This window comes from Phalaenopsis equestris, unplaced genomic scaffold (assembly GCF_001263595.1).
Source record: "Phalaenopsis equestris unplaced genomic scaffold, ASM126359v1 Scaffold000347, whole genome shotgun sequence".
Taxonomy (NCBI): Eukaryota; Viridiplantae; Streptophyta; class Magnoliopsida; order Asparagales; family Orchidaceae; genus Phalaenopsis; species Phalaenopsis equestris.
The window spans coordinates 2,069,918-2,086,589 of record NW_018164789.1 but is presented as its reverse complement, the minus strand read 5'-3'; the positions used below and the strand labels follow the sequence as shown (position 1 = coordinate 2,086,589).

General features: G+C 34.3%; 1 protein-coding gene across 1 annotated transcript; it reads right to left on the bottom strand.

Moving 5' to 3' along the window:
• Positions 1-2,620: 2,620 nt before the first annotated feature.
• On the bottom strand, positions 2,621-8,329 carry LOC110025999 (palmitoyl-acyl carrier protein thioesterase, chloroplastic-like). The gene is made up of 7 exons (XM_020726734.1): positions 8,177-8,329; positions 7,006-7,569; positions 6,795-6,928; positions 4,586-4,699; positions 4,098-4,269; positions 3,942-4,010; positions 2,621-3,147 (listed from the first exon to the last, which is right to left on the bottom strand). The coding sequence occupies exons 2-7, from the start codon at positions 7,507-7,509 to the stop codon at positions 2,884-2,886; spliced, it is 1,257 nt and encodes a 418-aa protein (XP_020582393.1). The 5' UTR covers positions 7,510-7,569; positions 8,177-8,329; the 3' UTR covers positions 2,621-2,883.
• Between the last annotated feature and the right edge of the window lie 8,343 nt (positions 8,330-16,672).

Genomic DNA, 16,672 nt, shown 5'->3' with positions numbered 1-16,672 from the left:
TATATATATATGTAATGAGTATTAGTTTTAAATAACTTGATTGATTATAAGGCTACAAAAAATTTATAATCAATTAATATTAGTAATTAAAAAAACTTGAATACTTATATATTAAATTCTATTTTAATCAATATTTTAATATAAATAATAAAATTTAAATTTAGTCCCCCTTAAGATGGTGCGGGGCTATCAAAATAGTTTGTTGTTTGTGAACAACTCGTGCTCGACTAGCTAAACAAACGAGTCGAACACAGATAAATTTTTTGAGCTCAGTATATAAATGAGTCGAACACAAACCGTGATATTTTATATTGAGTCGAACTTGAATCGACCCCAAGCTTGCTCAAACTTGGCTTGTTTACACACCTAATAATACATAAGCAATTGTTATAAGGTTTATGCATAGGCTTTGATAATAAGAGTTCTAGTCTTTTAACTTTCATGGCATTTACCTTATGACTTATGATTGACAAACTGATCAGCATTATAATTTATAATTGACAAATTGATCAGTCTTATCGTTGTATACATCTCTAACAATTAATTGACAAAGGAACAAGATGAGATTCTAAAACTTGAAGTGTTAAGATGGAGCCCGATCCCTGTTTCCCGATCGTGAAAAATTGCCCGCCTCCTGATCGTGAAACATCGCGATCTTCTGCTGTCGCGAACCGCTCCCGCCTCCGCCTGCTCCCGCGAGCGCAAAGTGAAGCTTCGCTTTGTCCGATCGCGAATAGTCGCGACTTTCTGCTGTTTCGCAAAACATCGCCAAACTCCGCTTCCTGTTCGCGATAAAAGGCATCACAGCGGCCCTCCTTTAGCTTACGACACAGCCTTATGTGTTCTTCTTCAGTTTCCTCGGGATAGAGGAAGGTTTCCTTGGGATACAAGAAGGAAAGTGCAAGCAGTGGTTCTTTGCGGCAGAAGGAAGAAGAAAGAAGATAAAGAAGATTGTTCTTCCTTGACTTCTTCTTGGTGGCTTATGACAGACGAGAAATTGAGTTTATTTCTCTTATAAGTTTATCTTCTTCGATGTATCTCGGTATAGAGGAGAAGAAGAGAGAGCAACTAAGCGAGAGATTCCTCTTGTAAGTCGAGACTATCGACTGGTGTAAATTCCTCAAGTAATAAAATCATAAAATCATCTGCAACTCCGTTGCAACTCCGTGAACGTAGACAATTTGCCGAACCACGTAAATTTGTGTGTTCTGCTGTGTTACTATTTTCTTGTGTGAATTTTCTCGTCCTATTTTTCGCTTCGTCAAAGATCCCTCTCCTGTTTTTTTTCAATATATATACCACAACAACTGGTATATCTCTCAACATGAAAATCCTATAACAATTTAATCAATCATGGGATTAAGTCAATTAAGCTCTATAAAGCTTTCGTTATGACAAGTGCTATTATTTTGGGTTGGATAGCAAAGGACAATGCGAGTTGAAGGAAACTCCAATTATAGTGGAAGCACAACCTTAGCCTTACATGCTAGCACAATGAGTTTCTTAAGTGATAGTCCTGCAAGTCATCAAATAAACATACAATGTCTCATCTAGTTTCTTGTGTTATTTTGATTCGTTGGTCAATAAAAGCTTTTTAATATGGTTTATATTTTTTTTGTTTAAAGTCACCGCTAATTTGTATGTCCTCAAACAATAAATGATCATGTAGCCACAATATATCTAATATTGTTATAATAACCTATAAGTTTTGTTTTTATTAAAGACGTTATCATTTCGAGGGATAAAACAATAGGCAACATCAAAGTAGCAAATAATATGATACTTAAAATTTGATTCTTATTTGTGAGTACTTGGAGCACGCAATGGCAGTATACCTCCATCATTATCTTTTATCTCCCTTTCCTACTAGTTCCTCTAATTTGAAGCATGTCATCACCCTTGAATGATTCCAACCATCTCAACTTTTAATTTTAGGTGGTCTTCCTACCCCTCCCCCTTACAAGAAAAATTTACCTACGTAAAACGTATGCAAGGAGAGTATTCAGAGGTTATTGGTGTTATATCTGTGTTATAATCCATATAATCTCAGTGTAACCTACCCGTACCTTCTAGTAAGTTCCACGCTTCTATATTCATACATTTGTAGGTTACAGAGAAGTTACAAGAAATATAACACAAATATAATCCCCTAATACCCTCTGAATAACCTCCGTAATATTCCCCCTCCCCTGCTACCTCCAAGCCTTGATATCTAATGACTTTATTAAAAGCAGATTATCAAAAATGATTATTATAAATAATATTGCATCTAACGAATAGCCAATTCTACAAGCATACTCATCATTTTAATAGTTATAGAAAGGTTCACTGAATTCCTATATCTTTACGTATCTAACACCTAAACTTCACATTTTACATATAAGCCACATTACTAATGCTTGAAGAGATATATTTCACTTATAAAAGTTAAAATAGTAATATGCATAATGTGATATGTATGATTTGAGTGATATAAATGTTAAAAATAAGATTTAGTGTTTGATATGTAAATACATAAGCATTGTATGGTATGGTATGGTATGTATGTAAATGTCCCTCCCAACCAGAATAAATCATAAAAATTGAGGCAAACATTACAGCTTGATCCCCCTCAAAAAACTTTTGTGAGAAAAATTAAAGACCATGCTTATCATAAAACCCATATTCTACAATAAATTTCCCTCATCTGTCTCACACAACCAAAATAAAGGAGAACAAATATAACAGCTTTTTGCTTAATTACAAGTAGAGCCAAATAATGAAATAGGATGAACAATAAGCAAGAGCAGCACCATGAAGGTTATTATTGCCTTCATCATCCTCCCAATCCCTTTAGCCAGAACTGATACAGAACCAACATGAAGGTTATTGCCTTCATCATCTTCATGAGCTCCCAACTGGGAGTGGCCCCTTTTTGTCGAAGACCCGGGCACGCTTGGGCCTCCACTGTGTTCGTCCCCTCACAATCTCGTCGCCGCCCTCAAGCCGTAGAAGGTGCACACACTCCATTCTGGCAGCTTCAGACCCGCAGGAGCTGCTATCAACAGAGGTCAGAGACTTCAGCACACTGTCCCTTCCACACTCCCTTCTGTATTCAAGAGTCATTCCTGTAAGCTCATGGCTCTCCATGATGGAAGTTGGGGCACTCTGCAAAAAATTACCCCAAAAAAAAGAGAAAACTTTGGCTAAGAGATTTGCAGAATTAGTTCACTAAAGAAGAAGCAATCTGCTACTCCATGGGCCCCAAAACCATGCTAGCTTTTCTAAAGAAAATAAAAAGATGTCCAATCCACCAGTAATGCATGATTATAGTTATGGAAAGGTATGCTTTCAGATAATACTCCAGCCATGTGAAGTTGTTAAATTAGATGGATACAGAAAGAGACAACTTTAAGGAGCTATCAATAACTAAGGGCTTTTGCAGAATTGGAGACTAAGGAATGACAGCACGTGGTATTTGCTGGCTAGATTAGGGTCACATTTAAGACTGTAGCTGTTTGTAATAATAAGTTGTTGAAGGGAAAATGGTTTTTTTGAAACCTTGCTATTTATGAGGATTGAAAGTGTTTTTCTTCTCAAGAAAGTGGGACAACAACTTTCTTACACCTATCATATTCTAATTGTAAAAAGCTGGAAAAACTAGAAAAAGTCAAAATCTTGGGATCGAACATCAAATTTATGGATCAATACTCAACATCACCAAAAGAAAGGAATGAATAACAGCTCAGTCAAATTTCTTTACTCTTAAGAAAAATTAAAAATCTCAATTTAGCCACATAAATGAAGCTAGCCTTTCAATAAAAAGCTCTTGAATACCTTTATTAACGATTATAATCCATGTGACAAAAAATCATGCAAAGACAAATTTATTTTTAAACTAGTTAAAAGTAATAAAAATAAAGAAACATGAATAGTACAATTAGAGGTAAAAAAAGGAATACCTCAAGAATCCACCCAATATACTTGACATTGTTCACATGTTGATTCACATCCAGATCAGCCCAACGAGGCTGTAGTTTTTACCAAAAAAAAAAAAAAACATATATATGAAACATTTATGCATCAAACAGAACGAAAACTCAAAATCTTCAACTCACAGTTAAGCCTTCTTGCACATACTGCGCCGTGTCATCATCAAGCTTTGGTAGCTTTCTACTATCCTCATCTATAACAGCCATGCGCTCGATGAAGTAAGGACCTATTTCAGCCCTTACTTCATCTGGCATTTTAGACAGCTTTCTAGTCTGTTTATTCATCATGACCCAAACACTGAACAGAAATAACAGAAAAAATAAGGAACTTCAAGCAAGGAGTGGAGTCAGTATTTACATATCTAACAATTAAGCTTCAACTTTTATATGCATGCCGCCTTATCAAAGCATGAAAAGGCGTATTTCAATTTTTAAAAGTTAAAATTGAGGTATATTTATGTGATATAGAATATTTGGATGGTATAAATGTAGAAGGTAAAGTTTAGGTGTTAGATATGTAAATACATAGGAACTGGGCATGTATTAAATGTCCCATAAATAAAATGAAAAGAAGTAGGAAAATTTTGCCTATAAACAGAAGCTATTAAGCTGACCTTGTAGCTCTCACTATAGTTTCACCTGTTTGACAGTCAATGACATGCCAATCACGGCGCATCCCATTTTTCCCGGATGAACCAACCCAAGTATCCACCTGAACAACATCTGCCCTGCAACCACGATTTGAAATAGAACAAATATTATCATGACAGAGAAAAAAAATCAAAAATTAATTGGCATAACACCACCAAAAACATAAGATGAAAGGCATATTGCTACCTGGAAAAGAATATTAAGAATCAGGTGCAAGGATCGAATTGAACCATACCCACTAGCCGAACTAGCTTAGGGCTGAACCAAGCCACGGAAGCAATTGCAATCACGTGAAGCTTTGCCCTCATGTTCATGTAAATCACACAACCTCGTGCCCCTGCAGCCTCATTCCCTATTTTTTTACATAATCTCGCTCTATATCATTGCCATTGAGTCGGTATTCAAGGAGGAAGAGATCCAGGGTATTGCATTATCCTAGCAGCTACCAGGTCCCCTGGCCGAACAACAATCGTCGTCTTCTCCTTCCCCCATCATGAAACTCTTCCTGCTTGTCCTTCCTCTTAAATGGTGAGCATTCTTCCTCCCACCTTCCTTATTTTCTTATTTTCTTTCACAATATGATGATTTCATCATTTTTCTTCTCCATGCAAGTAAAAAAAAATTAATTTCATAAAAACTTAAACTAGACTTGCTAGTTTCCAATTTGTCTAATATTTATGTTAGATTAAGTTAGTTGAAATTGAATTTATTTAAGTATTAAAATTTTATGCATTTAATTTTTGTGATCATAGATTATAGATCTTTTAGTAGTACTTCAATAGAGTAGACCATATGTTCACGCATGTTTGATTCTTTAGTCGAATTTTAGATATTAAATTAAATTATATTAATATCTAACATCACGTGTTCCTATGAATCAGGCAAAATATATAACTATATATAATTCATGACTAGATTACCCTAAAAGAATTTCATATAGGGTTGTGAATTTAGCTTGAAGATCATTAATCACTCAAATATTGATTCGAATTTTAGCCAGGATCAAAATAAACGACCTGAGCTATGAGCCAAAAGTTTGGACTGATTTTTTCTCGAGCCAATTTCTATTTATTACATAAGAATTGGTTGGTATGTATGTAAATGCCCGTGTGTTTGGATATGTAAACACGTGTAAAGGCCCAAAAAATTCCACCCCCTCCCCCCTCGCCCCACTCTTTAAATGATATATAAATTTATAAGATATGGGTGGTATGTATGTACATTCCTGAAAACAAAATCCCATGTTTCGCACACGAGTCCCCACTACCTGGCTTTTAGTCCCACTTCGGGCATATGAATGTTATCATCATCGCTTAATTGTATAAAAAGGATGAAATTTTCAAAAATTATGTGGTGACGTGCACACGGCAGTGCTGAAAGCAGATAAGTTAACTTGAATTAAATTCTAGTATAACACACAAGCCTTAAATTCATTCAAACTGAACATAATTCAAAAATTATGTGGTGACGTGCACACGACAGTGCTGAAAGCAGATAAGTTAACTTGAATTAAATTATGATTGAACACAAGCCTTAAATTCATTCAAATTGAACATAAATATGTATTTTCGAGCCATTTTGAACAGAAACCGAAGACGAACAAATGTAAATTCAAATGAAATAACTCAATTTAAACCATCTTGTTTTGATTTCGAGTCGAATTGAGCCCATTTGGAGTTGGAACGGATCCAAATAACTCAAACTTGAGCCAGCTCGTTTTGATTTCAAGCCGGATCAAGCTTGATATCGAACATAATGAGCCACAAGCTGATTTCAATCCAAACTCAATATATTCAAGCCAGCCCTAGCTCGGCTCAAAATCGGCTTGTTAACAGCCCTAATTTCATGTGATATACCAATTTCAATGACGATAGAAACTATTCTACATAATGTTACAGCAAAACAAGCATAAAAAATAACAATTTAAATCTTGAAGATCAAAAAATGTAGAATAGGCTTAAATGCTTTCAATAACATCATTTGATAAGAATATGGTTGTAAACTAATAGAACAATTGTAAACCAGATTGAATTTAAGTTTGGTTTAAAAAAACACAAGTTGAAATGCAAACAAATGAAATATAAGTACAGCAAAGTATATAATATCTCGAATACATCTTGTTATTACAGAATGATGAACTATATAAGCAGCAAATTTAGAGCAGGAACATACCATGAAGGATACTTTTCCACAAAAACATGCATTTTAGCCACGACCCATATCAAATTTCTTTTAGACATTTCAGGTGTAGCCCCAAAGCCATCATCCATGAGGCCTGCAAACTTCACATGGTTGAGTGCTGTTTCCTACACTTTAATATAATTAAACATTAGGCTTACAGACTGATGAAAACACAAATATATACAAATCCTTCAAATCTCACCTGTAAATGATTCATTAACGTTTCTATAGAAGCTGTTCGATCCGCCCCAATCTCATATGACCTGATCGAAAAGTTTTGCCTGAAAGCAAGCCCATCCTGAACAATTTTACCCAGGCCAAATGCATCAGCAAGCATGTCTGGTCTCCGTGGCTTCCAGTCAAGTAGAGTCCACTGCTTCTCAGCGGCCAAGAAGATGGTTGTAATGGCTGCAAGGAGCATGCTCCAGTCCGGCAGTTGATTATAAAAAGTTCTCGGACCAGAAGGAGCATCTTCCTCAACCTTCTGAAACTCAGATTTCAAGCCAACCTTCGCTCCATTGAGCTGAGGAACGGCTTGGGTATTGACCTTAACCTGCATGGCACCCGAAGCTGTTGCAGGTTTTGCAACAATTCCTGCAACATTCAATGACTCTGGACCTTCACCGATAGTCTTTGAAGCCTTCAAAGACGCTGAAGAAGAAGATGGAGTCGGGAAAAAAGCTGAGGCGGCAATGGAAGCAACCATGGTGTCAATTGACTAATCTTCTTCAAACTTGTGAATTTAGTGCATATGATCACGATTACTCTGTAGAGGAGGTTGAATGAACAAAGAAAAAGTAATTAGCGACTCAAGGTTTCGAAATATCGATAAAGGAAACCCTAACTCTTCCAGCCAGATCCCAAAGATCTAACCTCTCCTACATAATTAAGAAAAAAATCTTATTTTTAAGAGGGAGAAAAAAAAATACGCATGCCCGCTGCCATGGCATCACCAGTACAGCCTCTCAACAAACAGAGCTTCGGAGCAAAAACTGGGTGATTTACAGCGAATCAAAAGAAACAAAATCACAACAAAAAATATTTACTAAATTAAGAAACAGCAATTAAAACGTAAAATGAAGAATAAAAAAATTTAAGATTACGGACAAACTTTGAAAAAAAATAAAAAATAAAAGAACAAAGCCACAGACCCATATCGACCAGCCAAATCGGCCGAAAACAAACAAGCAAACCCATATCGACCAGCCAAATCGGCCGATAAACAAATAAGTAAACCCCGCCTTCTCCCTCCAATTCCCACAGCAAAAGTGCAGCAAAAAGACCAGAGATAAGCTACACAAAACCAATCTTAGATCCACCCCAAAAACCAAACCCAAAGTAACAGAACAAAGATAAACATCGAAGCTTCGCACCTTGAAACTTATAATGAAGCTTCGCGCCTCGAAATATATAACAGCTTCCTGATGATTTACAGACACAGAGGGGATTATTTCGTTCAATTCGCCCTAGGGTTAGGGCTTACTAATCCAAACTAGAGCACAACAGCACGAAGAGGAGAAAGGTGGAGAATATGTTGAGAAAGTCGCCGGGTTAGTGGGGATTACTTTATAGCTCTGGCGGGCCTCCAACGTTCTACGAACAATTTCAGCTGATGACCAATATACCCTTTTCTTTTTTATTAATTAACCATTAAACCCTCCAATGGTTTACCTTATTCGTTGCAAAAGAAATTCAGTTTTGTTCATACTAGCTGGCATTTTTAGATTATTTTTAAAATCATTATAAGTCAGTGGCCCACACATACGTAGGAATATATATATATATATATAATATATATATATATAGGCAAATACCTAATACAGAGATTATATTAAGATGATGTTAATTTTATAACATGTATTCATGAAATCTAATGATAGTTTATTTTGATAATTTTATATAATCATACAATTTCTCGTATATTTCTATCATATTTATAATAGCATTAATGTTTTGTACCAAACTGTCCAACCACGAGCTAGCCCATCACACATTTTCAAGTCCTGAATTAGGGTTCTAAGGTCAACAAGAAGCAAACTTATACAAGTGATGAGAACAACGAAGAGAGCAAAATAGATGAGTGCCTTGGGAATGATGAGTTCATGCGAGTGAATGCAAATTTGCAAGCATGGACGTTGGCCGAAGCTTGCAAATGCGAGCAAGGAAGAGCTTCTAATTTGATGACTTCAATAACTTTTATAAATTCATTTGGAGAGAGTTGAAATAAGCAATAGTTTTTTCTTTCTACTCACACCACTTATCATCATCCTCTTCTTTTTCTTGAAACAACAAGTTAAATCTGAGCCCAAAAGTTTGACTTATTTATTTTTCATTGATTACAAGTGATTATAATACTTTATGAGTTTCATCAACTAAGTCTTTATTGGTGCTTCAATAGAAATTAAACCTAAATTCTATTATAATGTATTACTTGTCACGGAGTATATGCATTGGTATTTTTATTATATTTTTATTGTTTATAAATTTATTATAGAATGACATTATTTAATTATCATACTTTGCAAGATTATGTTGGTATGATCTGTTATTTTGTTTTGCCTTCATTTGTTATTGAACAAAATCTCGGACATTGAGTTGTTCCCATTAGTTATGATAAACACTTACATGCAAGAATGCGATAGATTTTATTGTGCAAATCTATGCTTGATATATGCATAACTATTGTCATTTTTGTGATAATGCTTACAAATCATTTCCCTATAATATTTGGAATGTGTGTTTTTAATATAATAATGTATATGCCAGTATAATGTCCCTTTGAATGTTGTTTAGTTAGAGTGATAACTCTATAAAAAATAATTAGATTTTTTTGCCGTGTGTATATTCATTTAATTTCCAACATAGTAAACCGATTATTCATATGCATACACATAATAAAAGAGATTAAATGATCATTACTCTAATAATAAAAAATAATTATTAGAGTAATTCCAATTTGAAATGCATTCTTTTATATATTATCCATAATTGTTATAATATAACATTTGATGTTATTTGTATCATTTTTTTATTATATTTATGTCCTACGTCTGGCTATTTATATAGTTGTTTTGTGGAGTTTCACCTCCTAAGTTTATTTTTTGCGAACTCATATCTTCTGTTTTCTGAAGTTCAGGTTGCTAGTTATCTATAATTTATACGAGCTTTTAGGCTCATGCTTCCAATAGCAATGTAGATATTTAAGATCATTGTTTAATTGATTTAATAATGTAGCATGTGTCATTTGGATTTCAGTAGATATCTTAAAAGATATATTTTTTTTTATTTAGATGTTATGATGATCTCACTGTAATCATATTTATATTGATTTAAATTATTTTTTAATTTTTAATTCATGCACTTCTATTGGGTTTTTAGTGAATTTATTTATGTCATTCAGATTTAGGGTGTGACATCATGTATATCTATAACATTTAAGATTTTAATTATGTTTGTCTTATGTTACATAAATATTAATGTGTGCTAGAGAAATCATCAGGGTAGAGTGATGAATTGTCTTAGCGTCGCATGAAAATCCAACACACTCGAATAATAAAGTTACGAGTAGAGACATCATAAGTTTTTACGTGATATGATTCATTTTGAGTTAGTGATTAGACCATTTAATCTGATTCATTATGAGTTAGTGATTACACATACAAACACATGTCCTAAAGGCAGTAATATATTACAAAGCTCCTTGAATTATAATGGTTGCGTGTAGAAGGGTCGGTTGCCCTACGATCAAGAGTTGTTATAGTAGAGAGCAGTTATCAAAGCTTCAGTATATCGTCTTTAAGGAACATCGTTGCACCCGTCTTTGAGGTGCAGCATTGCACGATGTTCTAGATGATGAACTACAATTTCAGCCCTCAAATAATCTCCAGCACATAAATAATCCCTAGCCTTTCACCATATCGGGGATGGACCTCCCAGGACCGGTTCTCCCCATGAAAGGGATAATGAAAGTATATTCTAGGATCCTGTATAGTTTGTGATTACCTATAATCCTTCAAAAGACTATATATTGTAGAGAGCATGCCAGAGAGAGGGGGTTGGATGGGATTCTTTTGGACTAATCTTATGAAATACGTTAATTCTCATTCCTCAGATAAGCCTAAAAAGAGGTGCCTCCTTGAAGGTTCCTCCCATTACTTGATGAAAAACTTGTGATGTAGATGTTAAGTATTGTCAATTAATATCACATATTGTTGATTCGGCTATCTTCTCCATCTAGTTAAAAGAACTGGATCCATAGTGTCGAGCGACATCTTTAATAAGTGATTAACGAACATCCTTATCGACTATAATGACTCCTCATATCATTAACTTTGCACATATGGGCTATGCTGTCTTCTTGAAAAAGATAATGTTGACTTGATTAGTCACTCTAGTAGGTGGGCTTTATTCAAACTGCTTCGACAGATGAGCCCCACTCAGCCACTCTGATAAATGGACTTAATTTTGAAAAAAAATTTTGAAAATTTTTGTAAAACCGTGTGTGTATAGAGAGAGAGAGAGAGAGAGAGAGAGATATATATATAGATGATAATAATGTTTATTTGATAAGTCCAGCCGCCTTCGGCGCCCGACGAGTCTGACTGCATGCAAGCCCAGAATCCACGAGATGACGAAGGGCAACTTGGGGAAAGCAGCCACATGGGTCCCGTTCGCAAATTTCATTCTATAAGGAGGGCTTTTTCGGCATTCAAAAATTTCAATACAAACCCGCACAGTCGGCTCGCAATCATCATTACATCGAGACTGAGTTACGCTCACCGCCCGGTGAGTTTTTGATCCATGTGCCACTGGGAGTGCTTCTCGTACGGCGTTGTCGTATCGCTATTTATCTTAATATTAAATTTAAAAAGAAAATTCATGCATTTTTAATACTTTAAAATAAATTTGTGGCTGAAATGTTAGCTTTGGCGCATTTGTGAACGACCTTTTTTTGAAAATTATATGTTTTTTATTTTTTCTGTTTTGGTTTAGGGTAAACTACTTAGGGTCATAGCGATAAATAATATAAATAAAAATTATAGGTGGTTTCTTTGGCTTTTTGGCTACTGCTATTTAAGTGCGCTTGTTCTTGGGAAGGATGCTAAGGTGGAAATAATAAATAGGTTGGTTTGTTAAACACCCCATTAACGAGGAGTTTAACTTATCTATGAATTTATTTGTAATTTGTATCATCAAATATGAATTTCAATATTTTTTTTTTGAATTATAAACATTTAAATTTAAATTCAAAATCATCGGAGCATCATTTTGAATAAATTTATAATCAAATTTAATGTCCCTATAAGACAGAATCTAATTTTACTTAAAATAAATATGTCCAAATTCATTCGAGTCTGGATCAAACATTTAAATTTCAAATTTGACATATTTATAGTTAAATCTAACGTCGCACGAGATAAATCTAACAGTTCTAAGTCATTCGATTCCACGGTTATTAAGGCACTTGAATATTAAGAAAATGATTTATAATAAAAAGAATCAACACATAACATCTGATAATTTGATTTGAGAAGTTATGCCAAAATGACCAAAATGCTTCTCTCATAAATTATTAATAAACCCCCATTTTTTCATTAGGGAGAGAAGATTGTGATCTTACTTGAGCTTAACAGATGAAGTCATAGTGGTTGTCGTTGATCATCAAAGTTCATCATCTACCACCAGAGGTTGTTGTTGACCACTAAAAGTCGTCACCAATCACAACAGGTAGCCATCGACAACCAGATATCATCTTCAACCCTCAAAGATCATCATCAACCACTCGAAATCATTGTCATCCATCTCTAACAGCTTATGTTGCCCAATTACTATTTTCTAGCAGCTGTTGTCAAATGTATACGCTATATTCACACATTTTCCACTAAGAAAGAAGGGTGTCACTCGATAATAAAAATTATATAGTGGATTAGTTTAGCAGAGTCAAGACCTGCAATTTTTCCATTTTAAGATTCTCCACATAAATTTTTTTTGTATCTCTTCCCTCAACTTTTATTTTATCCGCGTGCATTTTGAAATCTCGTTCAATACTGAAATGCTAAATCATCGCTCAACCATCATTAATTTTAAGGCATGCAACATGAATAATAAATACTAAAGCATAATTAAAATTTAGATAAATCATATTAAATTCAAACATATGTGGATAAATGTGAACATTCAATTAATAACCCCTTATTATATCATTTTTTTATTTAAGTACTAATCAATTCTATTAGTGTTTCTTGACCTATAAGAAGGCACCAATGAGAGTTACATAACTCACACTAGAGGTGTAACTTAACCAAGCGGACTTGATGAATTGAGTCAGCTCAAGCTTTGCTTGTTACCTTTTGTGAGTGTGACATATAAAAAATATATATATAAAATGCCCTTACAAATATATTAAAATCGAAGTTTAAGAAGACATCGATAAAGTTATATAAAATGCACTAATAAGCCGATTAACCTTTTGGATGACAGTAAAGAGGGTTATAAACCTCGAACTAGAGGTTTAATTTAGCCAAGCCGACTTGATAAATAACTTGCGAGTAGAGCTTGACGAACCAACGAGCCAAACTCGAGTCAACTCCAACTCAGCTCATTAGCCATTGAGTTAAATCTTATAAAAAATATTAATATAAAATACACTTAGAAATATATTGAAATTTAAGTTCAAGCATATTTTAACAATTTCTTGAATCAAAAATATTTTTTCTTTTTAATAATAACTGAGTCTATGAGACTACTTGTGAGTGAGCCGACTCGAAGTAGTAGATTTAAGCTTAAGTTAGAACTTAATAAAATTTAAATGAAAATCTTAAATAATCTTAATGAATAAAAAATCATTTTAATATCAATAAAGTTTTAAAATATATGAATACCCATTGTTTGTTTAGGTTAAATTTCATTCCAGTATGCAAATTCTACTTTCTTCGTCTTTCTTTTCTAAGCATAACCGAATAACTCATAATAATAATAATAATAATATTTATATATTTAATGGTCCACAAACTCGAGAAAATTGGTGTACGTAAGACGTACGCAGTGCTTCGTACATCAGATAAGTTATAGAGAAGTTATTGGGGGTTATATTTACGTTATACCTCATGTAACCTCCCTGCAACCTACCTGACATATTACTGCGTACATACTGCACACGATATTATAAAAATTAGATCTTTTTTCTCTGTTTTCCGGGAAAAAAAATTGAAAAAAAACTTATTAAAAAACTAAAATTTGATCACAAATCGCCGTAGGAGCAGCTCATGCGGCATCAACGGAGACACGACTGCAATAAAAAAGTTACATTTATAACCCTCTCACCCATAATAGTCACATGCAATGATGGTGAACACTTTGAAAATCACATTTATTTGTCTTTCAAAATTTCCAGCTCTCTGAAAAAGTTGAAAATGACAATAATTTATTTTCAAATGAGAAATTTTCTCCCTTTTCTCACCTAATTTTTGCCATATTTCATTTAAGAGAACAATATTTGCATAAATTTTTATGTATTTACATGTCTCCCATCTAAAATTTTATATTTAAATAAATAACATTTTTTGTTTTAAACACACACATAAAAAATATATTTTACTTTTAAAAATTAATAATAGTGCTATCGTAACCGCGTGATTATGCGATTATTAGAGCCTAGAGCGTATTATCTCTATCAATTGATAGATGATATATCTTAGTGTTTATTTTTTTGGATATGCTTCACCATATTTGATGTTCACAATAGTAAAGCCATTGATACGCAAGGTCGTTAAAACAAATTTATGTTTTTTTGGTTCCTTTATTGTTCTCTTTCTCTCTGATGCTTAGCTAACCATTACGGTTAAGTGTTGTTTAGGATGATACCTTTATATTATTAGAAGATTGATTTGTTGTTTGTTTATTGGTTGGTCTTTTCCGGGCGGGTTGGCCGCCCTGTGCATTGATGTAATTAGAGAAGCATAAAAGCAAAACTACAGAAGTAAGAAAAATATTAATTTTAATTATTTTTATTAAAATATTAAAAAAATACAAATTTGCAAATTCTAGTGCGGTCGGATGCAATTAGAGTGGTGCGCATTCTCTATTGCATGGACATCTCTAAAGAAGATCTGATTGATTTTTGAGATTCAGGATATTAGGGACATGTTTACTACAACCCGGAGGAGGGGCAGAGGCCCTCGTAGGATGTTTCGCCGGAGCTGAACTAAGCTTGGGTTTCTACGGAGTTTTATATGAAGAGAAAAACAAATTAGCAAGGCCGTACGATAGAGGACAGAGGGAGCCAGAGGGACCGCACTCCACATCGGAGGTTCGACCCTCACACAGAGCACTACCAGAGATTAGTATAATTATCTCAAAATGCTGAAGTTTACAAATTTATGTGTTTATGTGACTCTTATATTTATCTGATCATGTATACATGCCAAGAAGCTTGACCTATAGCCATCCACTGTAGAGTTGCATTTCCTCACACATCGAAGTACAAACACACAACAGTGGATATTCGACACAACAGTTGATATTCGACCACCCTCGACGTGTCGATATAAGGAAAAAACATATAATTTTCTATTTTTGTGGGGTTATTAATATGCCAATCAATTTGAAATGCAAATTAATGTTTGAATTTTGTCTTGCAGGAGTACGAGTAGCTCCAGAAGAGACATATGCAAATGGCAAGCCGAACATTGCCATCCCTGACAGCAGTGGTAGCCAGTCTACCACTACTTAGTTCGATTTTGAGTTGTGACTCAGGCAGTTGGAAAGAAGAATGTGAGAGTATATGAGCTCGGAGCAAAGTGGATAGCATTAGAGGCCGAGTGCTCCAATGGATATGGGTGGCCTCAATAGCTCGTTACAGGCTTAACATAAGGAGCTTGTCAGTCATGTGATGATGATGAATAAATAGCTTCGCCATTTGTGTGAAGGCCAATTATTGTTGCAGATAGTCTGACATGGATAGAGAGTCTTGATCGTCAGATCAAGCGACATATGAGTGTGGTCAAGGAGGAGGAGGAGGAGGAGGAGGAGGAGGTGGAGGAGGAGCAAGATGATTTTGGTGATGAATATTATGATTTTTAATTTGTGTTTGATTTGCTCCCCTGATATAGGAGTTGATTGTATACTTTGTTTCATTTTCGTTTATACAAACATTGATTCTTCTGTTGTGAATTTTGATCAGTTTTAATCTGTTTATTTTTAATCAAATTTGGTATCTTTGTATAAATATCTTGAAGATTTCTTGTCCTATTATGTTGCTTGTGGTTGTTATTTGCAGGTGTGTGAAAATATGATCGTTTTATTGTTTTTTTTTTGTTTATTACAGGTTTGCGTCGAAATATTTCAAAGCTAAACGATACATGCCTCTGCTAAAACGATGCAATAACGTTAAAGCACGACGTCTCTAATTAGTGTCAGACATTGTTGACGCTGATTTTCATCAAAGTGGCCAAAGCTAATTAGCATCAACCTATTTTAATGCTATTGCACTGTTACCCCAGTATCGCCGCCAATTGCGATGTAAATTTTCAGTGACTGATTTTAATGACGCTAATTCCAATGCAAATAAAGATCCGACGCAAATGGCAACGGAAAATCAATTAGCGAAGCTCATTTTAACGTCAGTTTTTTTCCGACACTAATGGAGATCGGATAATTCCATGCAGTATATTCATTTTTTAATATTAAACCCTCTTATACATATTTGTAAACCCTTATATATAGTTGTAGGTAAATGAATTTGTAGTCCCATGCCAAATACTGAGCCATATATTGTAGTATCTTGGGTTTGGTTAAACAAGTATAGGTTAGGTAGGCAAAATTGTAGTAGTCAATTGTGGCCTGCCAGGTTGCCATTAAAAAAATAAAAA

Coding starts and splice junctions, on each gene's coding strand:
- LOC110025999 (XM_020726734.1), bottom strand. CDS start 7,509: ATGGTTGCTTCCATTGCCGCCTCAGCTTTTTTCCCGACTCCATCTTCT. Junction 6,929..7,005: donor CGTTAATGAATCATTTACAG/GTGAGATTTGAA, acceptor ATTAAAGTGTAG/GAAACAGCACTCAACCATGT. Junction 4,011..4,097: donor ATGTGCAAGAAGGCTTAACT/GTGAGTTGAAGA, acceptor TAAAAACTACAG/CCTCGTTGGGCTGATCTGGA.